The following is a 25,794-nucleotide window of genomic DNA, read 5'->3' as shown; positions in this document are numbered from 1 at the left end:
TGTCTCCTGCATTGACAGGCAGGTTCTTTACCACTAGAGCCACCTGGGAAGCTAAAAATGGGAACTGTTGGGTACAAATCAAGGCTGGAAAAGGGAAGTGTCCTGGCTTCACAGCCATTCTATTTGCCACATACAAGACTAATAATGACCACTGTTCACTCTTGGGTAGAATCAGAAGCAGAGTTAGGCTGAGATCCCCCTTTTGAGGCAGGAGGTAGGTGCCCCTTCCCCCAGTGTAAAGCAATTGGAGAGTCATCCCCTGCAAGCTGAAACTCCAAAATATCAATAGCAGGACAATTGAGAGAGGAAGCTGGGCCCTGCCCAGATAGAAGAGACCATGTATTTCTCATTCTCCAAGTCAGGACACCTCCCCGACTACACACGCGCAGAAAGGCTCCTTGGAGGTCAAAAGGAGAGTGATCCTAAGTGAAGCTCCGCCCATAGGCTCTTCGGTGGAATCCATCTCTGTTAAGAGATGCATGTGCACACACAGGAGGACACTGAGATATACCAAATACGGACTCTGAACCAGGCAAATCAGAATGACTGGCCAAAAGAAACCCAGAAGAAATGTCCCATACAAATGATTTAAACCACCACGACAGTGTGACTCTCTCTTTCGTGTGTCTATCCATAAGTACTGTACTTTTTCTTCCTAATAAATACTTTGTAACATTACTTTCCATCTTTGTGGAAATTCTTCTGCCTCAAAGCTGAAGGGGCAGGGCCTTGTCACCGACCACTGGTCTAGTGGCCGGAATTTGGTGCTCTCACCACCGTGACCTGACCCCAACCTCTGGCCGGGAACAGAGGCTTCAAGGCAAGCCGTTCCAGGCCCACACCACCCGAGATCCCTGTGACAGTGCCTCCTGGGCAGGTGGCCCCTTAAAAAAGCCTTCCCACAGGATGTTACAAGGATTACTTCCTGTCCTATGGAATGCTCCCTAGGAAAACAAAAGAGAGCTTTATTCATGAAGGACTTTATTCATGAAGTAGATTACATATTGAAGCCTCTGAGAAGTCTCACCATAAAGGAAGCTGTTTAAATTTTACATCCCAGATTCATGCTGAGGTCAAACTACCCATTAAATACCGTTGTTAACCTCCCAACTGTAGGTTCTTCCGAAACTCTGGTCCCCTCCCTGAGATTTCTGAGAAGTTTCAGAGAGTTTGCATTCTTGTGTTCTCTTCCGGCTCTGAGCTCAGCCTTCCTCTGAACGGTCCAGCTCATTCATATTGCACCTCTTACCACTTCCCTTTATTTCTGCTCTGTGCTGACCTAGATGTAGACTTCGGTTCCCTTTCCATGGTGCCCCCTTCCCCTAAATACCCGCACCAGGAATTGTTGTGTTCAGTGGGCTTTACCAAGGTTTATGGTGGTGGAAATCTTTATGTGATTTTAGCTCCGTTTGGCCTCCAGACTGCCCTCGCACCTCCCCAAGGCACCGTACATGCAGCCTCCTCCACTCCCACCCCGATTCTGTTCCCACTTTATTGTACAAAACAACTTTGCTTTCCCTTCCTTATTGGTCTTGGAATTGCTTTTGCACTTTCAAAATCTTGTGAACAGGTGACCACATAATCTATCATCCAAACTATGACAATTTAGAGAATGAAAGGGGATCTAATAATAATTTTGCTGGGACCACAGTTGTACACCAGGAAAATCCCCAACAAATCAGGGTACCTGGTCATCATACAGCTGTGTTAAAGACAAAGGGTTGCCTGCTCTTGAACTTTCCCATTATCAATAGAAAAGAAGGCAGAGGCTTGGAAATCTTTGTGTTTCCTTCCTACTTTCATCTCCCCTCTCCAGTCTCTATAGATGGAATGGATCCGTAGAATAGGTGTTTTCTTAACGATGTGAATCACATCATCCTCGAAGATGAAAGTGGCTTCCATAAGCTTTGTTTTTAAATGAAATTTTCTTTTCTCCATTGCATTTGCGTGCTAAGTTGCTTCAGTCATGTCCAACTCTTTGAGACCCCATGGACTTGCAGCTCCCCCACGCCGCCTCCCTCCACACTTGCTGCATGGCCCTGGAAAGCTGCTGTGAAAATGTGCGTGGTGATCAGCCACAGACCTGAGTGTGACGCACGCGTTAACCTCTGCAGGGAGTCAGCTCCTTACAGGGCAGCACAGCAGAGACGAAGTCCGGGAGCTGGTCCCTGAGTGGGGTGAGCCCTGCTCCTCAGCCCTGGCCTTATGAGGGGCAGGGGAGAGAGACGGCTCTTCTTTCGGCCAGTCTCTCTCAGGAACCTGCCTCTGGCTCAGAGTGGCTGAAATGACTATGTCCCTTGTCACTCAGATGTCACCCCTTTCCATTAGAACTGCACCTTGCTTCCAATAAATTAGAAGAAATACCAAGTCGTTTACCTCCATCAGAATACATATTATGGTTTTTGAGCATGGGCGGGCATGAACACACACAGGCACGTGCAAAGACACACACACACACATGCACACATATACACACATATACACACATATCTAGAGCAAAAGCCGCATCAGGATACAGATAGGCACAGGTCTGACTCTCCACTCTGAAGCATCTCACGAGCCTCTCATCAGTGAAATACAATGGAGGCATATTCCACGTGGTCTGGTGATGTCCTCCTGGGGCGGCTGAAAGGGGGCACGTTGGCATAGACAGCGAAGTCATCCTCTTTCCTGGGTGCCAGGTTGATCACGTTGGAATATATGGCATCGGCATGGCAGGAAAGCTCCTTTAGAGACAGGATGCAGGTTAGAGACACCAGTGATTCCAAAGACAGAACAGGCTACCGGGGTCCCTACAGGACAGCAAGTGGAACCTCGGGTTCTTGCTGAGCAAGCTCTGATCTTCAAAAACATTTCTTTTAGGGCTGTTCTCTGCCTCACCACCACAATACCTGTGTGGTGCCTGCCTAGGAACAGCATGAAATCCTGGCAGAGATAACCAGGAGACCCTCTAGGTATGACTCAGCCATTTCCTTACCAAGGATTTGTGGAGAAAGTTGGTCTGATGCTTCTGTTGTTTCTTAAATAGTCCTAGAAGAATTAATAAATTCAGAGTCAGTCTAAGTTGGGGTGGTAGCCATCTTTCTTTGATTGCTGGACTTAGGGTTGAACTTCAGAATGCAAAGCCACCACGTTCAACCCACTGGCCCTCTGAGACTGGGCTAAGTGCCCAGGAAGAGACAGGGAGAGTGAGCACTGTTTTACCCTTTATGATTTTCGTTATTATTTAGATATTACTTGGTATCAAAATTTATTTTAGTTGATACATTTGAACCATGTCTGTTCAGATTGCTCATGTGTGACTTTTAGCATAAAGAGTTTGTACCATAAACAAATCTTGTTGCTCTGTGCTGAGTCCCTGGCTACTCCAGAGAATAGACCTACAGCCTCCCTGTTCTCCCCTCCCCCAAGGCTGCCCCAGAGGAAAGACACCCCGTTCCTACCCTCAGTTTCCCCCCTGTCCTCATACTTAGCTCCAGGGCCAGCTGGTCAACTCACTCTCATGCCTCCATTTTTTCAGAGTCACGGACAAGAGTCCCACCAGGAGCAAGATGAGGGCCACGACACCAATGGAGCCAGAAACAGCTGTGGCCGCTGTGTCTAGGCTGAGGGAAGTGAACGAGAGAATGAGGACACTTCAGTGCCCTAGCCGGCTGTGGGGACTATCCACAAGGTGGCCCTGGGGCCTCCCCACTGCTGGGCTTCCACCTCCCCAACAGCCAACCATCTCCTGCCTCCATGTCGACCCTCTTCCCTCTGCCCCGATCTCCATGCCAAGGTCCCACCCACACCAGTTCCCACACTGGGCCAAGCAGACCCCCTTCCAAGATCCCCGATACTCCTCCAGGGGCCAGCCCTTCTTTCACCCACCTGCTGGGTAGTGTGGGGCCTGACGTTGAGGTGGTGATGTTCTCTGCAGAAAGGGAAAGGAAATTTGAGAGTAATTCTTTAACACATGCTATAGACTGAATTGGAGAAGGCGATGGCACCCCACTCTAGTACTCTTGCCTGGAGAATCCCACGGATGGAGGAGCCTGGTGGGCTGCAGTCCATGGGGTCACAAAGAGTCGGACATGACTGAGCGACTTCACTTTCACTTTCACTTTCATGCATTGGAGAAGGAAATGGCAACCCACTCCAGTGTTTTTGCCTGGAGAATCCCAGGGACGGGGGAGCCTGGTGGGCTGGCGTCTATGGGGTCGCACAGAGTCGGACACGACTGAAGCGACTTAGCAGTAGCAGCAGCATAGACTGAATGCTTGTGTCCTGCCAGACTCATGTGTTAAAATTCTAACCCCCAAGGTGATGGTGTTTGAAGGTAGGGTCTTTGGGAGGTGAGTAGGTCAAGAGGGTGAAGCCCTCATGAACGGGATTAGTTCTTCTATAAAAGAGACTCCAGAGGGTCTCCTTGCCCCCTTCAAACCTGTGAGGACACCGCAAGAAGACAACCATCTAAGAACCAGAAGCGGGCTCTCACCAGACATTGAATGTGCCAGGGCCTTACCTTAGACCTTCTGGCCCCCAGAACTATGAGAAATGTCTGTTGTTTATAAACCACCCAAACAGTAATTTGTTATAGCAGCTGGAAATGACTGAGACAACACATACCCAAATGAACTCTATGGGACCCTAAACAGTAATATTAGCTACCTTACACTGGGGGCTGGATATATACCCGGCACATTCATTATCTTATTCATTCTTCATAGACAGATAATAAGCTGGAAGCAATCATTATACCCACCTCACAGTAAGGAAACCAGCCCGCAGAGATCAGACTTGCTCAAGGTCATAGAGCTAGACAGTGGCAGAGATCAGACTTGAACCCATATCTCTCTGACCTGAGTTAAACTGCAGCTTGCTATCAGGCTATTGTTGTACTCCTGAGTTCTGCCATTCTTACAAAGGGTCAACAGCCACGGCAGGATGTTCAAAAAAAAAAGACAATCAGGAGGATGCAGGCAACCATCCCCAGGGAGGCGCACATGTGAGGGATGGGGAATGGTCAGGACACCGGGCAGTTGGAATGGAACCAGGCAGAGGTACCAGCTGTTACAGCCTGCCCATGTTTGGTGAGGAGGTGATGGTGTTATCATCCACACTTCAAAAATTTCTCCTGCATCAAGGGACGGAGACACTAAACTTATCCCCTCTCCATTCAGTCTGACCCTGGATTCTCAGAGTTAGAGGGAATCTTAAAACACATGTAACCCAATCTCCTACTGTATAGATCCTCAGGGTCAGTTACTTGCTGCTACTAAGTGCTGGAGTCAGTGCTGGAGTCCATGTTTTCAATTCTAAACTCAAAGCTTTCTTGCCTGTACTTAGGCCTCTTCCTATTCCTTCCCCCTTAAAGTAGAGCTGCATGGTTTAGCGCAGCTCTCCAGACACATCTTGGGAGCTGAGATGCAGAGACTGCTGCTGGAGTGGGGAAGAGGGAACCTACTGGATCACTAGGGCAAGCTAATACCCACTGACGATACATAATATCTAAAGGCAGAAGTACTGCACCAAGAATTACAGCTCCTGGAGCACGAAGGCTGGGTGGATTTGGGTCAGGTACCTCCATGGTTCACTTCCTCTTGGCCTTCTTTCCTGTCCCCCTTCTAAGTATGACAGCTGGCTCACCAAGTTTCTCTTTAACAGACCCTGCCCACTGTCTGGGCAAAGGGTAGGGAGGGGACTTGGAAACCAGATCTTCCAGTGCCCACAGCACCAGCAGGGAATTACTCAAGATGAGATACCAAGACACAGGACTTGAGTGTGTAGGCAGTGGTGAATGTCGTACAAAAGCCCAGAGTGATAAGACAGGAGCCTGGGGTACCAGCTGGAGGGTGCTGGCCAGGCAGGGCACATCTGTTCTCAGCAAGGAAGACAGACAACATGAGACTGTCCATTTAGGGCCAGAAAAGGGCAAAGGCCTGTCCTGGGAAGGCCGAGGAAGGTCGGTGGGCATAACAGCATGAAGGATGACATCGTGAAAGAATCTGAGCTTGAGGGTCCCATGGCCTGGTCTCAGGTACTCAAGAGAAACTTGTGTGATCTTAGGACAGTCATGTCACCTCTCTGAGTCTCATTTTCCTCATCTGTGGGATGGTCATAGTGTTGTTCAAGAACTAAATGGTCAGACTATTATTTAATAGAAACTAGCAGCCACTTTCCCAGAGCTGGCATTTTGCTCATCTTACCCAAGCCGAGCAACTGAGTGGTGGTGTCTAGGACTTACCGCTGGAGTCCTGGAACATATGGTCGGTCAAATTCATCTTGCCCAGGGGTCCACCCAGAGGTTTTTGTTCCATATACTGATCTTCCCAGAACAGGGGGTTCCTATTAGCTCAAAGCAGAGTTTCTCAGAGGTACTCAGCAGCCGCTGGCAGACACAGGCCCCTGGGAATCGGCAATTCTCTTCTCCTCGCTGTGTTTCATTCTTCCATAGGAACCTGTCTGATGCAGAGAACGTTAGACTCTCACCTCTGGAAAGGAGGGCCTCAGGGCCCTGAGATAATTTCTTTCTCTTAAAGAGGCCATCTTCAGACAGGCCTTCCCCAAGCACACGGTCCAAAGTCAGCATCCCAGCCTCTCTGCCCCATCGCCCTCTGATCTCTTAACTAGAATGTGAATTTACCACAACCACTGATTAGTTTGCTTGCTTACTGTTAGTCTCTTATCACAAGAACATAAGCTTCCCTGTTGTGGTCATCGCCATATACCCGGGGCCTAAAACAGTGCCTCTCCAATTCATAGGTTCAACATACATTCGTTGAGTGAATGAATGAATAAATGCCCAAGATTCTTCTGAGGAACCCAACCAGGGTCACTCAGCTTCTATCAGAACCTTGGCAAGTCTCCACCACAGACTTTCAATCCCTTCATTGATGGTAAATCTTTATCCTTTGAAGGAGAAGTTGATTTAAGACAGTCCAAAGACATCTGGGCTTCCCTTGTAGCTCAGTTGGTAAAGAGTCTGCCTGCAGTGCAGGAAACCTGGGTTCGATCCCTGGGTTGGGAAGATCCCCTGGAGAAGGAAATGGCAACCCACTCCAGTATCCTTGCCTGGAAAATCTCATGGACAGAGGAGCCTGGTGGGCTGCAGTCCATGGGGTCGCAAAGAGTCGGGCACGACTGAGTGACTAACGCTTACTTACTTAAAGTCATCTGAACCAACCAAACTGGATGATAAAGTAGGTGATGATTGATCTGGGAAGTGCCGATTGTGGAAGTTGAGGCACTTTGTCTGCAGAACCAAGAGCAGTGTCCCAGCAGAGCCTGGAGGAGGTGGCCCCGCCTGGGTGCGTGGAGAGCCGAAGGGGCCGGGGTGCAGAGGACACTGCCCAAGAGCTGCCATCACGACCCCTGCTGTGGGTGGGAAGTGGGGAGAGATGGTGTTTAGCACCAAATGAAAGAGGATCTGTCCCCCTCCACCCCCCACCCACGGCCACACCCCCACAAAGAGACCTGCAGGAGACATCAGGAACCCCCCTAACAAGGCAGGAGTCGGAGCCCAGAGCCCAAATGACATAGATGAGTCACTAAGCCCGTCTGGACTCAGTTTCCCCCTTTGGGGAATGGGGCGACTGTGAAAAGAATAAGGTAGGACTACAAAACGCATCACCGGCTCAGTGGACATGAGTCTGAGTAGACTCTGGGAGTTGGCAATGGACGGGGAGGCCTGGCGTGCTGCAGTCCATGGGGTCGCAAAGAGGTGGACACGACTGAGCAACTGAACTGCACTCCACAGAATGACTAGTTCCTCCCCTTCTGGTGTCTTCTTTGGATGTGCTCCCCGTGTGCATTGTATTGTTTTTCTAATAATCATCCTAATTGCTCAAGTAATACTAAGAACTCCTCTGTGGAGGATAGCCTTTCTAAGTGTTAAGAATTGTTTTTATTTTTAATTTTGAAAGAAGGAGGGAACATCATAATTTTTTAAGTTTGGGGCTTCTGAAAGTTTTTATTTTATTAGGAACATTCATATGACTATAAACTTAAAAGGAACAGAAAGATAGTCCTTGAAAAGGTGCTTTTCTACTCTTCACCCCAGGCAGCTAGTTCCTCTCTCTGGAGGCAACCAGCGTACATAAGGTGCTTGTGTTTGCTCATGAACACCTTATGTATATGAGCAAACACACACACACACACACACACACACACACACACAGACGTATAGATGCATACAAGCAATACAGTTTTTTTCCTGTGGATGATAGCATACTATATATATTAATCTGCCTCTTGCCTTTTCACGTGATACACATTGGAGTTAATTCGTTATCAATATGTAAAGCTCTTTCTCATTCTTTTTTTCATCTGCCAAGCGTTCTACTCCATGGATGTCCATGGTTTATTTAACTGGTCTCCTTGTGGACATTAAGGCTTTGTTTCCAATTTTTACTCTTCAGAGGATGGTGCAATTATTAAACATATTCAAACATCATCTGCACAGGTATGAATATATATATGTAACATTAGCTTGTTAAGGCAGCTTTGAAATCCAAATATTAAGAAGTCAGTGTTACTTTTTAAATTCCAAAAATGTAATGTTACCCAACTGACTACCCAAGTAATTTGCCAGATTTCAGTTCACGTCACCTTTGGCTATTTCCTGAAATCAAAATGCTCCTCAAAGAACAAAGATCTGAAAGCACTAAGGATATTCAACAGAGCGGCCTCATCTCAGGAGGCTGTCCTCTATAAGAACCAAATGCCATCAGCAGAACAAGTGCAGTGTTTCCCCGGGTGACTATGAGGGTAGAATAACTCGCAATGGCACAGATATTTCCAAGTGCTTCAAACAAGAATTACTGAGACCCAATCCATACTCTAGAGTGCTGCAGTCCATGGGGTCCCAAAGAGTCAGACGTGGCTCAGCGACTGAACAACTGCAATCCATAGTCTGCTTAACATAAGGAGACCAATGGTCTAACGCAGCAGGCAGTTCCCAAAGTGTGGTCTGGGAATATCCTAGGGGTTATCCTGGGGGTTCCAGAGAGCCTTTCAGAGGTTTGGGAGCATAAAAACTCTGTCATCATAGTGCTAAGAGGTTAGTTGCTATTTTCACTCTCGGTGTTTCTCAAGGTCCAGTGGAGTTTTCCAAAGGCTACGTGACATGTGATATGGCAAAGACTGACTGCAGAAGCAGATCTGAGAATCTAGTTCTCTTTTACCAAGCTAGATATTAATCATGAGATTGGCAAAAATGTCAAGCAATACTTTTGTTCTCACTAAATTTTTCATGATTAGGAATATATGGTTAATTTTTCATAGAAGTGTGTTAACTGTATTAATATGTAATGGTTATAGTACTTCTTTAAAAATTAGTTAAAACTTATTTTTAAATTGTCAGTTTTAATTCCTAATGTGGTAAATGCAGATGGATACAGCCTGCTGCTGCTGCTGCTAAGTCGCTTCAGTCATGTCCAATTCTGTGCGACCCCATAGACGGCACCCCACCAGCCTCCGCTATCCCTGGGATTCTCTCCAGGCAAGAATACTGGAGTGGGTTGCCATTTCCTTCTCCAAGACCAGCTGTTCTCAGATTTTTTGGTCTCAGTGCCCCTTTATACTCTAAAAATTTGCTTATGTAGGCTGTAAAGCAAATTTTTAAGAGTATAAAGGGGCACTGAGACCAAAAAATCTGAGAACAGCTGGTCTGAGTTTCTTCACCGTAGGGTGGGTGTGGGCACTTTACCAAGGGTGTGATCAAGGAGCACAAACCAAAAGATGCAGGAGAAACAGAAACGGGCTTCTTCAAAGAGCCGTATGTGTCAAGGAGAACAGATAATGTCTTGGAAAAGAGAACTCTCTGGGGCCTCCTGGCTGGCACCATGGCAGCTGTGTAGACAGGCTCTGCCAGAGAGGACAGAGCCCTGGTATGGGGGACAGGCTCTGAGGTGGGGCGACCGGAGAGAGGAAGCAGAGCTTTTGTGCCAGACTAAGCTGCTGACTGTGTACCCCTTGGATTCCGGGGGTCACCTGTCCTGCCCCAGACAAATTCACACTGCTGGCTAGGGCCTGAAATTCTAACGAAGTGTTTCATTCTCTTGGCCAAAAGGCAAATTCAATCCCAAACAACGTTAAGTGCTCAAGCTTACACACTTGAACTCTTAGATGTTATTTAGATTCATTAGAAGGTTGCATTTTATTAAAACAAAAATGTGTATCCATGCCTGGGTTAGGGTAGTTGAGTGAGGGATGGGGGAGGGGAGCGCAGGACGGAGGATAGGAAATAAGTCTGGAGGCCAAAAGTTATTAAATAATGGACCATAAGAGCTATGCCTGGACCCATGATGGCAGAGCGCCACTAACAGCAGAGTTTGATCAAGCTAATTCTGGGAAACTAAAATCAAAGAAAAGAGTCCAATCCAGCCAAAATTTTAAAAAATTTTATGGTGTGTACCCAGCAGAACAAAGCAGGCTACAGGGGTAGAGAGGATTTAGACATGGGCCCTGGGCTCAGAGAGTGGTATCCCCTGTCCTCCCAGCCCAATCTGCCAGGAAAGGTCTCCACTGACGCCCCCAACAGCTGTAAGAAAAAGCAGGTGTGTGGTCAGTGCTCAAGTGATGTACCAACAAAGGGCTATTGGATCAGAGAGGAAGGACAAACCATTCCAAACTTGGGCAATGAGGGAAGGCTGCATGGAGGAGGTGCCATTTGTGCTGATTCTGAACAATAAGAAAGCTTTCTATAGGCAGTGCTGAGGCTCTGGAAGTACCGTGGTGCCAGGAGCAAAGGAATATGCAGTCATTTCTCCCTTGGTGAATATCTGAAATTATTCATAAGAGGAGGAATCCTGGACACCTGAGGCTGAAGGGAAGCTATCACCTAGGACGGTGGAAGGAAAGAGGGCCAGAATCTGGGGAAACACGGTGTGGGAAAGACAGTTCACAGACGAGAACTCAAGAGCCCTGTGTGGGCCAAGATCAGGTCTGATGCGACTCAACCAGCCCACGGCCAGCGCCTGGAACGTAGCAGGCCCACAGTAAATGCTTGCTGTGTGAGGGAAGGATGGGACACACTCCTTTTCTCCAGTCTGGCCAGACATACTGCTGTAATCAAGTGGGGTCATCAGGAGAAGAGGGGGGAGGGTGTTCAACCAAACTTCCCCCTGGCTTCCGCTGATGTCACTATTCTTACCATTTCTGGGACTTCAACCGCTTTTCTGGTTGTTTTTGCAAATTTTCATTTCTCAAAATAGAAACCCTGTGTCCTCTTGAGGTTTATTATAGAGCCATTTATTGGACGGGAGTTGCTGTAAAGATCATCTTTAGGTTTTCAGTTTGCACAGTGGCTTATTTGCAAGCTTCAAACAGTTACCTTAACATTTGGCTTCCTAAGAAAATGAGGATGTTAACCCCTTAGGCTCCTACAGAAGTTCAGCACTGGACCTGTAAAATCAGCAACTGTCCACAGGTGACTTAACAGGAAATGATTTCAAATTCATTGGAATTACTGGCTTTTACTGGCTCTGGACATGTACTTCATTCAATTTTAAAACAATACAATTTTTAAGGAAAGCATATTTTATCGAGTACAAAATGGAAACACATCTCTCATACACATCTCATGATTTCATTTACGATTCAGAACTGGGAACATCTCCCTGGCCTCCACGTAGCAGTTTGAAGGATTAAGCATACGACTTATCCCCATTTGTAGATGAATTGACAAGGATTGCCAGGGAATGAGGAGTGAATTGCCCAATGACTCTGCGAACCTCAGGAGGAGCATCCAAACACATGTCTCAGGATCACTTAGCCTGTCCTTCATTTCCTACACAGGTTGTTTCTCTGTATGTGGGAGCACTTTATTAGCTGTACTGGCCATAAAAATGTTTAGAGTAGCCAAGGATGGTTGCTCAGGTTGTTTATTGCTCAAGGTCATGACATCTAAGGAGACTACTCCCATCATAGATATCTTTGACTACTGATTTCAAAGGTAGGTGATTTATATCCTTACTACAATAATTTTCTGAAAAATAACAATAAATTATCTACCAAAAATCCATTTATTACGATAATTTTCTGACAGATGGAAATAAAAAGACTCTTGCTTCGTAAGTAAAGCAGAAAGAGGTTGATGAAGACCTCGTTAACTGAAAACATCTACAATGACTAGTGCTTCCAAACAAGGAGCTGCTTTTCCAACTGCTGTTTTGATTTTTATCTAAAAAATTTTAAATCCTATATAAGTATTTGTGTATTGGCTAAATTTAAAATTTTGCCTTATAATTCAAATTGTCCACCTGAACAGTAGTTCAGAGTTGCTAATTTTAATCTACCAGATTTTAAATATGATATAACTCAACTTTTGTAATAATGAATGTTCATTTCCATTACATATATACAAAATAATTGTGCTAGTGCTCAGTCATCCAGTCATGTCTGATTCTTCAAGACCCCATGGACTAGAGCCTGTCAGGCTCCTCTGTCCACAGGATTTTCAAGTAAGAATACTGGAGTGGGTTACCATTTCCTCCTCCAGAAGGTCTTCCCAATTCAGAGATCAAACCCTTGTCTCTTGCTTGGGCAGGCAGATTCTTTACCACTGAGCTACCTGGGGAGCCCTACAAAGTAATTATGTACATTCATAAATTAGAGATTGCTGTATAATGATTACCCTGAAATGGTTACCACAGTAAATTTAGTGAACATCTATATCTCATACAGATACAAAATTAAAGAAATATAAAAGAAATTTTCCCTGTGAAAATATCCTAAGTAAATCTTAGGATTTACTTACTCTCTTAACAACTTTCATATGTAACATACAGCAGCATTAATTATATTTATCATGTTGTACCTTACACTGTAGTACTTGTTATTTTATAACTGGACGTTTGTACCTCTTGACTGCCTGCATCCAATTCCCCCTCCTCCACCTCCATCTCTGGTTACTATAAATCTGATCTCTTTTTCTGTTTGTTTCTGAAGTATAATTGATCTATAGCATTATGTTAGTTCCTGTTACACAGCATAGTGATTTGATATTTCTATACATTTCAAAATGATCACAATAAGTCTAGTCACCCTCTGTCACCATACAAAGATACTACATAATTATTGACTATATTCCTTATACCATACATTTCATACCCATGACTCATTTACTTTGCAAAGTCAACGTACTTTGTACCTCTTAATCTCTCTCACCTATTTTTCTCCTCCCCTCCGACAGCCTCTTTGTGTTTGTCCTCTGTATCTATGACTCTATTTCTGTTTTGTTATCTTTGTTAATTTGTTTTGTTTTTTAGGTTCCATATGTAAGTGAAACCATACAGCATTTGTCTTTCTCTGTCTTGCATATCTCGCTTGGCATAATACCCTCTAGGTCCATTCATGTTGCTGCAAATGGCAGGAGTTCATTCTTTTTACAGCTGAGATAATAGAATAATAATATTCTATTACTTTCCTTCTGCCCTATATAGAAGAAATTTCTTTAGGACAAAAATTAACTGCAGTTACATTTCATAGCTTGCTACATAATATTTTTAAAAGTTACACATTCTAAAATGAGAAACTAAGCTCATATATTATTTTCCCCATGATATCGGAAAGAAAAAAGATATCAAACCCAAAAACAGAAATTGAAAACCTGCCTACAGAAGGAAAGAAATAAAATGATTTGTGGACTTCCCTGGTGGCACAGTGGATGGGAATCTGCCTGACAACGTAGGGGACACAGGCTCGATCACTGGTGGGGAAGATGCTGCATGCCATGGAGCAACTAAGCCCATGCACCGCAACTATTGAGCCCACGAGCTGCAACTGCCAAGCTTACACGCTGCAACTACTGAAGCCCTCGAGCCTAGAGTCTGTGCTCTGCAACAAGATAAGCCACCACACCCGGAGTCCCCTCCGCACTGCAGCTAGAGAAAGCCCATGCAAAGCAACAAAGACTCAGTGCAGCCAAAAAAAGGAGAAAATGGTATGCATTGTTGAATAAAACTAGGGAGAGAAAAGGTGAAATAACAAAAGGATACAGACAAGAGTTCAGAGTCATAGATTTCACGGAATGTGTCACAGAAACGTGAGCAGGATCTGTATTTACATTTTCATTCCATTGTCAACCACAACTGATAGATTTCAAGGAAAACTAGAAAAAAATGCAAAGAACCCAAATGAATAGCCTTGTAGTTTGAATGTGAAACAAAGGCTCACTCTTGTTGAAAACTACCCATCTCAGGTAGGAAATGTTTACTTTACATAAGATGATGCAGATTGGAAGTTTAGGGAAATATAATGGACAAAAATTCTTCTAAATGGTGAGGAAAAAATACACTAGATTCTGTTTGCATACATGTGTGCTCAGTCGCTTCAGACCTTTTGTGACCTCATGGACTGTAGCCCTCTATTCATGGAATTTTTCAGCAAGAATACTGGAGTAGATCGCCATTTCCTTCTCCAGGGGATCATCTCAAAACCCAGGTCTCCTGCACCCTCTGCCTTGGCAGGCGGGCTCTTTGCCATCGCACCACCTGGGAAGCCCAGATTCTGGTCACTTTATTACATTTCAAAGGATTTGTATGTTGCCAACACTTTGAGAATGAAATAGATCAACTGGAAAATAAGAAAGAGCACAAAGATTGAGAGCATTTACCGCTATTTTTGTGTGTGAAGAATCTGAAATGAACATTAATAGTAGTATTGCATATTCAAATTTCAAATCTGATTGGAAAAAATATGTGATTATTAAGGCTGCAAAACAGATTCTATATGATAAAGAAAATATTGGCATTCTCTTGTTGAACACATAATATACACAATTATGTCTTTAGCAAGACATTAGCATTCAGAGGATCACCCAAGAAAATATATGAGTGTTCAAATGAGATTCTTCATTTACAGAAATCATTAAAGGATAATAGCAACAGAGCAGAACATTCATCCAGGATACAAACACCAAATAGCATACACACTGGTTAGTGAATGAAAAAACAAAAGTCAAATAATTAAAAAATAGGAGATTTGTTGACCAAAACAGTTTTGAATTCTTAAGAAATGTTAACAATGAATAATTCTTAACAAATGAATATTGTTAAGAAATGCCTCCTGTGAAAACTATATGCAGGTCAAGAAGCAACAGTTAGAACAGGACATGGAACAACGGACTGGTTCAAAAATTGGAAAAGAGTACATCAAGGTTGTATATTGTCACCCTGCTTATTTAACTTATATGCAGAGTACATCATGCAAAATGCTGGGCTAGATGAAGCATAAGCTGGAATCAAGATTGCTGGGAGAAACATCAACAACCTCAGATATGTAGATGATACCACCTTGATGGCAGAAAGTGAAGAGGAACTAAAGAGCCTCTTGATGAAGGCGAAAGAGAAGAGTGAAAAAGCTGGCTTACAACCCAACATTCAAAAAACTAAGATCATGGCATCCAGTCCTATCAGTTCAGTTCAGTTCAGTTCAGTCGCTCAGTTGTGTTCGACTCTTTGCGACCCCATGAATCGCAGCACGCCAGGCCTCCCTGTCCATCACCAACTCCCGGAGTTCACTCAAACTCACGTCCATCAAGTCAGTGATGCCATCTAGCCATCTCATCCTCTGTCGTCCCCTTCTCCTCCTGCCCCTAATCCCTCCCAGCATCAGAGTCTTTTCCAATGAGTCAACTCTTTGCATGAGGTGGCCAAAGTACTGGAGTTTCAGCTTTAGCATCAGTCCTTCCAAAGAACACCCAGGACTGATCTCCTTTAGGATGGACTGGTTGGATCTCCTTGAAGTCCAAGGGACTCTCAAGAGTCTTCTCCAACACCAGTCCTATCATTTCATGGCAAATAGATGGGGAAATGTAGCAGTGTCATATTTCATTTTCTTGGGCTCCAAAATCAATGCAGTGACTGCAGCCATGAAATTTAAAAATGCTCACTCCTTGGAAGAAAAACTATGCCAAACCTAGACAGTGTTTTAAAAAGCAGAGACATAACTTTGCCGACAAAGGTCCATAAAATCAAAGCTATAGTCAAAGCTGCTGCTGCTGCTGCTGCTGCTGCTAAGTCGCTTCAGTCGTGTCCAACTTTGTGTGACCCCATAGACAGCAGCCCACAAGGCTCCCCTGTCCCTGGGAGTCTCCAGGCAAGAACACTGGAGTGGGTTGCCATTTTCTTCTCCAATGCATCAAAGTGAAAAGTGAAAGTGAAGTCGCTCAGTCATGTCCGACTCTTTAGCGACCCCATGGACTGCAGCCTACCAGGCTCCTCTGTCCATGGGAGTTTCAGGCAAGAGTACTGGAATGGGGTGCCATTGCCTTCTCTGATAGTCAAAGCTACTACTGGTTTTTCCAGTGGTCATGTATGGATGTGAGAGTTGGACCATAACGAAGGCTGAGCACCGAAGAACTGATGCTTTTGAACTGTGGTGTTGGAGAAGACTCTTGAGAGTCCCTTGGACTGCAAGGAGATCCAACCAGTCCATCCTAAGGGAAATCAGTCCTGAATATTCACTGGAAGGACTGATGCTGAAGCTGAAGCTCCAATACTTTGGCCACCTGATGCGAAGAACTGACCCATTGGAAAAGACACTGCACTGATGCTGGGAAAAACTGAGGGCAAAAGGAGAAGGGGTGACAGGGTGAGATGGTCGAATGGCAGCACTAACTCAACGGACTCGAGTTTGAGCAAACTCAGGGAGACAGTGTGGACAGAGAAGCCTGGCATGCGGCTGTTCTTGGGGTTGCAAAGAGTCAGACACGCCTGAGCAACTGAACAGCAACAGCGAGAAATGTTAAATATTACACAGTTAAACATCTAAGACATATCTCTTGATGTAAGCCATGTGAAACACTTATTTTTAGATTTGTAAATTTTCAGAATGCCAATATATCTATATGACATTAAAGAAATTTTTTTTGCACAGCAAATTATATAGCTAGAGGAAGATTTTTAGTAGACCGTCAACACCATAACAAGAAAACACTGAATCTAGGCCGTAATCATAACTGAGGGGCAGATACAACAATGACAAAGAAGTTATGACAAACTTAATGGATTTCAACATAAAATCCCCCCAAAGTTCTAAGCTGCCCATTATTTAAGCCTAGTACTAAGTAATATAGCAAAAGTTCTTTCAACATTGTCAAATGCTGTTATATTATCCAAGAACTGCGAGACTTCAGAGAAACATCGGAGAGCATTGAAAGCAGTGTAATCAGACTTGAGACAACCATCAAATAAGTGATGAAAAAGTCAATTGAAAACATTGTGACTTGAAAAACTCAATTAGAGGCATTATGGGAAAGTCTTTCAGAAATCATTGATATTAATAAAAATATAGATTTTTAAAAATAGGCCAAAGCTATACCCTTGAAAATATATTTTTTAAAATATATTTGTTCAACACTAATTTGGCATAAAATTTACAACAACATAAATATGAAAAAAGCAAAACTTAATGTACACAATATATTTGAAAAATCACAGGGATTTAAAAATGCTTTAAAAAAACAGTTTAACCCAATTCATAAAACAGTTAATGAAATATTATTGATGCCAAACAAATTGTAGTCTTTTGACATTGATGCCAACTTCTCCAAAATAGAAAATATTAAATAAGGGAAAGAGAAGACTCATTTTATCTGTGAACCTAGGACAGGTCCTTTTACAATCCAAAGGTCAACATCAAAATAAAAAACTCTCTTCTATTAAAATAGCGGAAACAGCAATAGCTCTTTAAAAGATGCAATATTCTAGACAACGTGTATAATTTGAAAAAAAAATTATGAAAAGTATGAGCTTCTACAACCATTAAAAATACATGATTAAGGGAATTCTCTGGCAGGCCAGCAGGTAGGACTCCGCGCTTCCACTTCGGGGGGCCTGGACTCTATCCCTAGTCAAGGAATACGATCCAACAAGCCACACAGCACAGCCAAAGCAAAAAAAAAAAAAACCAGGCCAAAATGGAGGACCATGGTAGCAAATGCGCCAACGATGAGACATTGATGTTAGAAAAATCTAGTTGACTCACATGAAATGCGTCAATGCATTTGCATCTGTAATATATTGGGCACACTTTACTAACACCATTGTAGCTCTCAGGATATAATAACCTTGGCAATATCAGTCACCAGTGGAAAACATAGTTTCTCACAATTAAAATTAGTAGAAAACTACTTAGCATCTTTCACTACTTTTTCACTTAACACCCACAGTGTCACAAGGAACACTGTCAAATCTAGTGACCAAGACACTGGAATGAGGAGGACTGACATTATCACAGAAAGTGTTATTATTATTATCAGGCATAAATCTGCTTGCTAACGGTCGGTGCCTCCCAGCGACTGCCGGCATGTCGTCCAAAGGCCTTACACAGGCTGTGACGCCTGTCACCACCTGGCTGCCCGCATTTCCAGCCTTGTCGCTTAGCAGTTTCTTTTACACTCAATACCACCACCAAACTGATCTTCGTTTCCCAGACCCTGGGCCATCCTTCCCTGTATGTAGGCACCCGGATATCTTCTTTGTCTCCTATTTTTCCACCAGGACTAAAGTGAGCTGTCCCTTCCTCCAGGAAGCCTTCTTTCTCACCAGTCTCTACCCCTCAAGGTCACTAGGCCAAGAGACTCTCCTACACTTCATCTCAGACCACAGCACTCGTCACACACAGCTGAAGTCTTCTGTAACCTTGTCTGGCCTCCCCACTAGACTGAGACCCCTCCCCAAAGGAGCCAGGACTCACCAATCATTGCATGCCGCTGGAAACCCAGACTCGGGCACCTACCTGATGCTCAAGAAATGTTTAGACAAACATGCATGCAAATGGCCAGTTACATAAATAAGTACAGTTAAATAAGTACTATCTCACTAACAAATAAAGTAAGTTAAAACCATATTTTTTAAAAATGAAAATTCCCAGTCTTGGCTAGTGTTCTGGACACTCTCTGACAGATGGGCAAATTGTTACAATCTTTGTGAAGAACAATTTGGTGATATGTATCAAAAAGTCCTGGACATGACCATACTTCTTTGACCCAGCAACTCCACTTAGAGGAATTTATCCTGAGGAACTTGCCAAGGATGTGTGCAGAGATTCAGCCCTTAAGACAGGTGACTGCCAAACCATTTTTAAGGGCAGCAGTGGAGACACATCCTTGATACTCAGAGATGGTGGACTTTTGTGTCAACTGTGGGACATCCATAAAGTGGAATAAGATTTAACCATTGAAGTGCTCTGTGAAAAGATGCTCACGTCATATTGCTTAGTCGACCAAAGGCAGATAAACACAACAGAATATCAAACACTCTCCATCAAAATGAACACATCCTATGTGTGTGGGTCTGCATGTGTGCACTGCGTGTTCTTCATTTCCCCACCTAGCAGTATATTACGGCCATCTCCAGGTCCACATCTTGGAAAGACAAACACCCAAGGTGCTAGTGATGATTTTCTCTGGGTGATGAGCTTCCTCATGACTTCATAGGCTCCTTTCTTACTCCTCTGTGCTTTCTAATTTTTCTGCAGTAAACGTACATTGTGTTGAGAGAGAAGAACAGAAAAAATATAGAAGAGGAGAGAGCTTCCCCAACTCCCCTGGGCATCAGGCCCTCACAGGAGTGATGATAAAAGGGAAGAGACTTAGAATTAGGAGAGTAGGGTTGGGGGGCAGATGAGTGGAAAACTCTAAGGCCTCCAGTACCATGATAACGGAAACCTTGGGAAGTGAAGGTAGTTCTTTAAAAGAAGTGTTCAGAAGCGAATGGAATGGCCAAAGGCAGCCCAGGCATAATTGAAGTTGCCCATGAACCCAGCAGCTGGAGGAAAAAAAAAAATTCTCCTGACAGTAGAACTTCTCACAACCCCTAGCTTTCCCTTTCTATTTATGGAGCATCTCTCCTTGCATCTAACAAAGCTCTAATTTATCTTGCAGTTCTGACCTCTTTCTAGTAACGTCTGCTACTTCTAATGTAGGTCAGTGAAGCAGTTTGCAATGAACCTGTTTTCCTGCCAGGAATATATTTTGATATGTGATGAGCAAGGGTTAGACCATCTTCATTTTCCTGGGATCTATTTTAAAACACATTTCAGTAAATGTCACATTAATCTAGTGCACCCAGAGCCTGATCCTCACTGCAGTCACTTTATTTATCTCATTTTGAAATCCAAAAGCCATATGCAGAGGAGATGTTAAGTAAATACCTGTTGTGAAGCAGGAGGGACTGCTGTGAAACAGGGAGCCAGGGAGGGAGCCAGGCAGAGCTCCATCAGTGGCTTGGGAAGACTCTGCTGCTGGAGCAAGGACTCAGGTTCTAGCCCCCTATCCTCCAGGCCTCCTCCTCCATCGTCCACCAGACACCCTGCCAGCTTTCCTGGCTTTTTCATTTATGTGTGCATCCCAGAGGAAGGACTTGCCACATCACTGGTGCATTGTGGGGGAGGGGGCGTGAGGATCCTACCAGGACCCCATGAAGGCCTCACGGCACCTCCAGCATCACCCTCCTGGGTGCTGTCTCTCCATCACCCTTCTCACCACCTCCCTCATCTTTATCCCCACCCGGCACACCCAAGGGCACACTGCCAGGATTTCAAGGTGCGTTCAACTAGAGACGCGGCTGAGTCCTTAGAAAGGTGTGTTGACTTTCTCCCCATCGCTCTGTGGACCCCTGAACGGGCATATGTGGGCCTCACTCCTTTCTTCCCTGTCTTTGAGGACGGAGAGCTCTTCCGTCAGCTTTAGGAGCAGGTGAGAGGGCTGAAAATGGCAAGTCAGCAAAGAGGTGCCACCCTGCCATGTCTTGTTCATTCAGCACGAAATGAGCACCTACTATGTGCTCCCTGCCTTGAAAGACTCTCAACCCCGTTAAAAGCACACAGAATTTCCCTCCACATTTTCTCAAACTGCCCAACTGCTCCCTGGGGGTGGTGACGTGCCCGTGTAGCCTTGCTAAGATTAAGCCTTATCACTTTTGTCTTTGTTTTTTCATCCATTTTTCCCGTTTCTGAAGGTCGTAGTCTTTTAAGGGTGCCCTGGTGGCTCAGACAGTAAAGTGTCTGCCTACAATGCGGGAGACCAGGGTTCAATCCCTGGGTCGGGAAGATCTCCTGGAGAAGAAAATGTCACCCCACTCCAGTACTCTTGCCTGGAAAATCCCATGAATAGAGGAGCCTGGTAGGCTACAGTCCATGGGATCGCAAAGAGTCAGACACGACTGAGCGACTTCAAAATAATAAGAAGAAGAATTAGCTTCAGCAAAAGTGAAAAATATCTTTATCTTGTTCTTCCCATTGAAGCTGCTGCCTCACAAGTTTAGGTTACCCACCCATGGTCTTTTCTTATGGATTCTCACAGAAAAACTTAACTTGAAGGTAACTTTGACCAACTCTGTTGTCAACATGCTGAAAGATGTTTTTAAAAGCTAGTTTGTGGTTTGTTTTTCCAGAAGTAACTTACTAAACTTTTGCTCAAATAAAATGTTTCCCTCCTTTTATTTACAGCCACACAATATTAGTAAAGGGTCCCGAACTATGGGTCCCTAAAATATGTTGCGGAGAAGGCAGTGGCACCCCACTCCAGTACTCTTGCCTGGAAAATCCCATGGAGGAGCCTGGAAGGCTGCAGTCCATGGGGTCGCTGAGGGTCAGACACGACTGAGCGACTTCACTTTCACTTTTCACTTTCATGCATTGGAGAAAGAAATGGCAACCCACTCCAGTGTTCTTGCCTGGAGAATCCCAGGGACGGGGGAGCCTGGTGGGCTGCACAGAGTCGGACACGACTGAAGTGACTTAGCAGCAGCAGAATATGTTGAGCAATAGACAAATCACTTGCTGCTAATAATTGCACTTAAGAAAGAAATGGGTTTTATTATTTCAAAAAGACACACAGCACCCCAGTGTTCATAGTGACATAGTGACATTATTTACAATCGCCAAGATAGGGAAGCAACCGAAGTGTCCATCAACAGATGAATGAGTAAAGAAGATATATATAATATATAATAAATACATATAATGGAGCACGACTCAGTCATACAAAAGAACACAATTTTGCAAGTTGCAGCAGCATGGACGGATTTGAAGGCATTATGCTAAGTGAAATAAGTCAGAGAAAGACCAGTACTGTGCAGTATCACTCATACGTGGAATCAAAAAATACAACAAATGAGAGACTATAACAAAAAAGAAGCACTCGCAGATACAGAGAACAAACTAGAGGTTACCAGTCGGGAGAGGAGGCGGGTAACATGAAGGTAGGAGAGTGGGAGGTACAAATTGTTGAGTATAAGATACTCAACAAAGGCTCCTGGTGCAACGTGTTGTACAATGCGGGGAATATAGCCAATATTTTGTAATAGCTGTAAATGAAAAGTAACCCTTAAAAATCAAATAAGAATTTTTAAATTTAATTTAAAAAAAAAAGAAAGAAGTAGGTTTTGAAATCCTTCCTAACAGTTCTTTCTGTCACTTTTTCCCACCCCACCTTGGAACTCCAGAGCCAAGTTTCAAAGGGGTTTAAATAAAGGGTTTATTCCCTGGCTCATTTTTTTCAAATGTCAAGGCCTCAAAGACTGTCATGAATTAATTTAAGACTCTGCCAAGTTGGAAAGATATTCACCCTGAAATCCATTTAGAGGAACTACCTACTGCAGGATAATTCAATTCACCCTTCAGAGACTGGGAACAAGAAACGGCAACTCATTTGGAAAATTAGCCTTCCTAGGTCTTCTTAGGAGAAGGCAATGGCACCCCACTCCAGTACTCTTGCCTGGAAAATCCCATGGACGGAGGAGCCTGGTGGGCTACAGTCCATGGGGTCGCTAAGAGTCGGACACGACTGAGCGACTTCACTTTCACTTTTCACTTTCGTGCATTGGCGAAGGAAATGGCAACCCACTCCAGTATTCTTGCCTGGAGAATCCCAGGGACGGGGAGCCTGGTGGGCTGCCATCTATGGGGTCGCACAGAGTCGTACACGACTGAAGCGACTTAGCAGCAGCAGCAGCAGCAGCAGCAGCAGCAGGTCTTCTTAGCAGCAATCAGAGGGCATTGAATAAAGAGGTTTGAGTAAGTCCTGAGTTGGGGGTTGGGGGCTTAGGAAGCTTAGCTGCCTAAGCTAAGCTTAGGGGAGCATGGGAGCTGCAGCTGGCCGAGCCCCGGGCTGGACCTGACTCACTCCTTAAGATCAGCTCTGACATGAGAGACGCTGTTGTCAAGAGGCCTAAAGGGAGCCCTCCTCGGGGTGCCTGGCTTTGATGCCGCTCTCGTAAAACGGCTTTTCAGGGAGAATTAATAAGCATGTTTTGGAGAGACTGGCATTCCTCTCTGATCTGCTAAACAGATAATGAGAATTTCTAGTCATTAGAGCAATGATACCAGATCAAAATTCCCCCATGACACGCACCAGCATGAAACCACTAGGAAAATGCCGGCCGTGTGGGAGGGCATCAAAAGCCCCCTGATCCTTGAAAATAATTTGAGGTTTCCTGCCCACCCACACAATGTGGATTCCCCTTCCAGGTTTTAATTTTCAGCATATTCAACAGAAATTTGCACATGCGGAATTAAGAGTTTCTCAGACTGCTGGAAAAAAAATTTTATTTAGGAAAAAAGTCCTCTAATTTCAGGTGTAAACCATCAGTGATTAAGTGACAAAGGCAGCCTAATTCTATTTCCCTAGCGAGCAGACCTAGGATCACAGGTGTAAAGATCCTCTCATTTTACAGAGGCAAAAGCTACCTGTCCTAAGCCACTTAGGACATGAGGAGCCGATGAACCCAGGTGTTCAGAGGCCCAGTCCTAGGCTGGTTCCTCGCACCACCTAGAAATCTATGATAATGCATCATCCAGGGTCTTGTTAGTGAGTCCCTTTCAAATTCAGGCAGGACCCACAGGTAGTGGGGAAACCCCTGTAGTTTCATTTCAAGTGAGGCCAAAAATGAAGCTTGTGCTGCTGGTCAGGGTAGAGGGGAAACTTGCACTTGAGCCAGACATACCAGCTTTCAACTTCTGACTCTTCGCCTCGTACTAGGTGGGTAATCTCGGGCAATTTACCAGAGCTCTCTAAGCCCCAGTTGCTTTATCTGAAAAAGTAAATATCCCCACCCCACAGAGCTGGCTGGACAATAAGTTTAAAGGCGATAACATTAATGAAGCTGGTAGCCCTGATGCTTAATAAAAGTTCATCCCCCTGCTACTTGCTGCCACCTGAATCCCTTTATCCTAGAACCAAGGGTCTGTTACAGAGCAAAGCATTGCTAAGTGTAATCAGTGACTTAACAACTGAAAATAGAAGATCCAAAAGCTGATTCTGAAGACTTTAGATTCCCAGGACAAAAGGCATCTCTAGTCTGATCAGAGAGTTGAGGGGAAAAGGGAAAGGTGGGAGAAGGGAGACCAGAGCAGTACAGACCAGAGATGTCCAATAGAAATCCAACGGCAGCCACATGTGTAATTCCAAATGTTCTCGTAGCCACATTAAAGAGAGTAAAATGAAACAGACGGCATTCATCTTAATAATACATTTACCTGCAGTTCAACCCTTGTCCTAAGAGACTTAGACATGCTCTAACCCCATGGATGGTGTTCCTTCCCGTTGTTCTTGTAAACAGCTATCAGATTACGCATCTGATTTGGAAGTTTGGGAATCTAAACAGCTGTCAGATTACGCACAGTGCTCTAGGGAGCAGCGTAAGGGAAGCAGGAGGTGCCTTGCTCTCTAATCCCTTAAGGCCCATTTTATTCTTGTGGAGCCCAGATGCCAGACCAGCGGGAAACAGAAAGCAGTCCCGGCCCTCCGAGAGCGGGTTACCTGTGTCCTGGGCCAGCAGCAGCAGCGCGAGGGGCCGTCCATGTCGCAGGGCAGCTGCGCTCACCACCGGCTTTCCCCGCTCCGCCCTGGCCTCTTGGCCGTGCCCCTCCCTGGAGCGCCTCTTCATTTCCTCCACCGCCTGGCTGGGCTCAGAGGGAGATACGCCAACGGCTGCTTGCAGAGCTATCTTCATGCTGTGCCGGGGTGGGCCTCAGCAAAACCACAGAGATTTGCTTTAGATTCCCTAGCATTCTTTTTTTTTTAAGCTCTCCCTCTCTGTAACTCCATCCTTGCTCCCATCCTGAGGTCCTTTCTCAACTATTCCTGCTGAGAAACTAATTCATACCAAGGAGTTAATGGCTCAGTGAGCCATCTTTCCCAGCTATATTTGCTGAAGGACCACATATTAATAAAAAGAATAGCTGAAATTGATCGAGTGCTTGCTAGCACCAGAGTGCTTAAAAGGATCTCTGGCTGGCTCAGCATCACTAATCATCACGAAAATGCAAATCGAAACCAAGGCCCCACATCTGTCGGAATACTGCATAAATATGAAATCTAGGAAAATGGTACCGTTGAATCTATCTGCAGGGCGGAACAGAGACACAGATGTAGAGAATGGATTTGTGGACACAGCAGGGAAGGAGAAGGTGGAAGGGATGGAGAGTGTAGCACTGAAATGCACATACCACCATGTGTAAAACAGGTAGCTGGTGGGAAGCTAGTGTATAACACAAGGAGCTCAGCCTGGTGCTCTGTGAACTCAGAGGGGTGAGATGGTGGCAGGGGTGAGGGGGGCTCCAGAGGGAGGGAATATGTTTTTACTTATGGCTGATCCATGTTGTTGTACAGCAGAAACCAGTACAACATTGTAAAGCAATTATCCTCCAATTAGATAATTTTTTTTAAGTCAACAAATAAAAAGTATTGATGAGGATGTGGAGAAAAAGGAACTCTTGTGCACTGTTGGTGGGAATGTAAGCTGGGGGAGCCACCGTGGGAAACAGATTGGAGCTTCCTCAACAAATAGAACGACCACACAATGC

General features: G+C 44.8%; 1 protein-coding gene across 5 annotated transcripts; it reads right to left on the bottom strand.

Moving 5' to 3' along the window:
- Positions 1-964: 964 nt before the first annotated feature.
- On the bottom strand, positions 965-25,001 carry LOC109570744 (uncharacterized). Of its 5 annotated transcripts, XM_019976921.2 has the most exons (7): positions 24,749-24,907; positions 7,146-7,356; positions 6,227-6,444; positions 3,871-3,913; positions 3,499-3,605; positions 2,978-3,030; positions 965-2,726 (listed from the first exon to the last, which is right to left on the bottom strand). In XM_019976921.2, the coding sequence occupies exons 3-7, from the start codon at positions 6,297-6,299 to the stop codon at positions 2,568-2,570; spliced, it is 435 nt and encodes a 144-aa protein (XP_019832480.2). In that variant the 5' UTR covers positions 6,300-6,444; positions 7,146-7,356; positions 24,749-24,907; the 3' UTR covers positions 965-2,567. The 5 variants fall into 5 exon arrangements, 3 of the variants coding, with proteins under 3 accessions (XP_019832480.2, XP_019832477.2, XP_019832479.2); XM_019976918.2 differs by lacking the exon at positions 7,146-7,356 and having other exon boundaries at positions 6,227-6,440; positions 24,749-24,902; XM_019976920.2 differs by lacking the exon at positions 7,146-7,356 and having other exon boundaries at positions 24,749-24,900.
- Positions 25,002-25,794: the final 793 nt, after the last annotated feature.

This window comes from Bos indicus, chromosome 16, assembly GCF_029378745.1.
Source record: "Bos indicus isolate NIAB-ARS_2022 breed Sahiwal x Tharparkar chromosome 16, NIAB-ARS_B.indTharparkar_mat_pri_1.0, whole genome shotgun sequence".
NCBI lineage: Eukaryota > Metazoa > Chordata > Mammalia > Artiodactyla > Bovidae > Bos > Bos indicus.
This window is presented reverse-complemented; position numbering and strand designations above follow the sequence as displayed.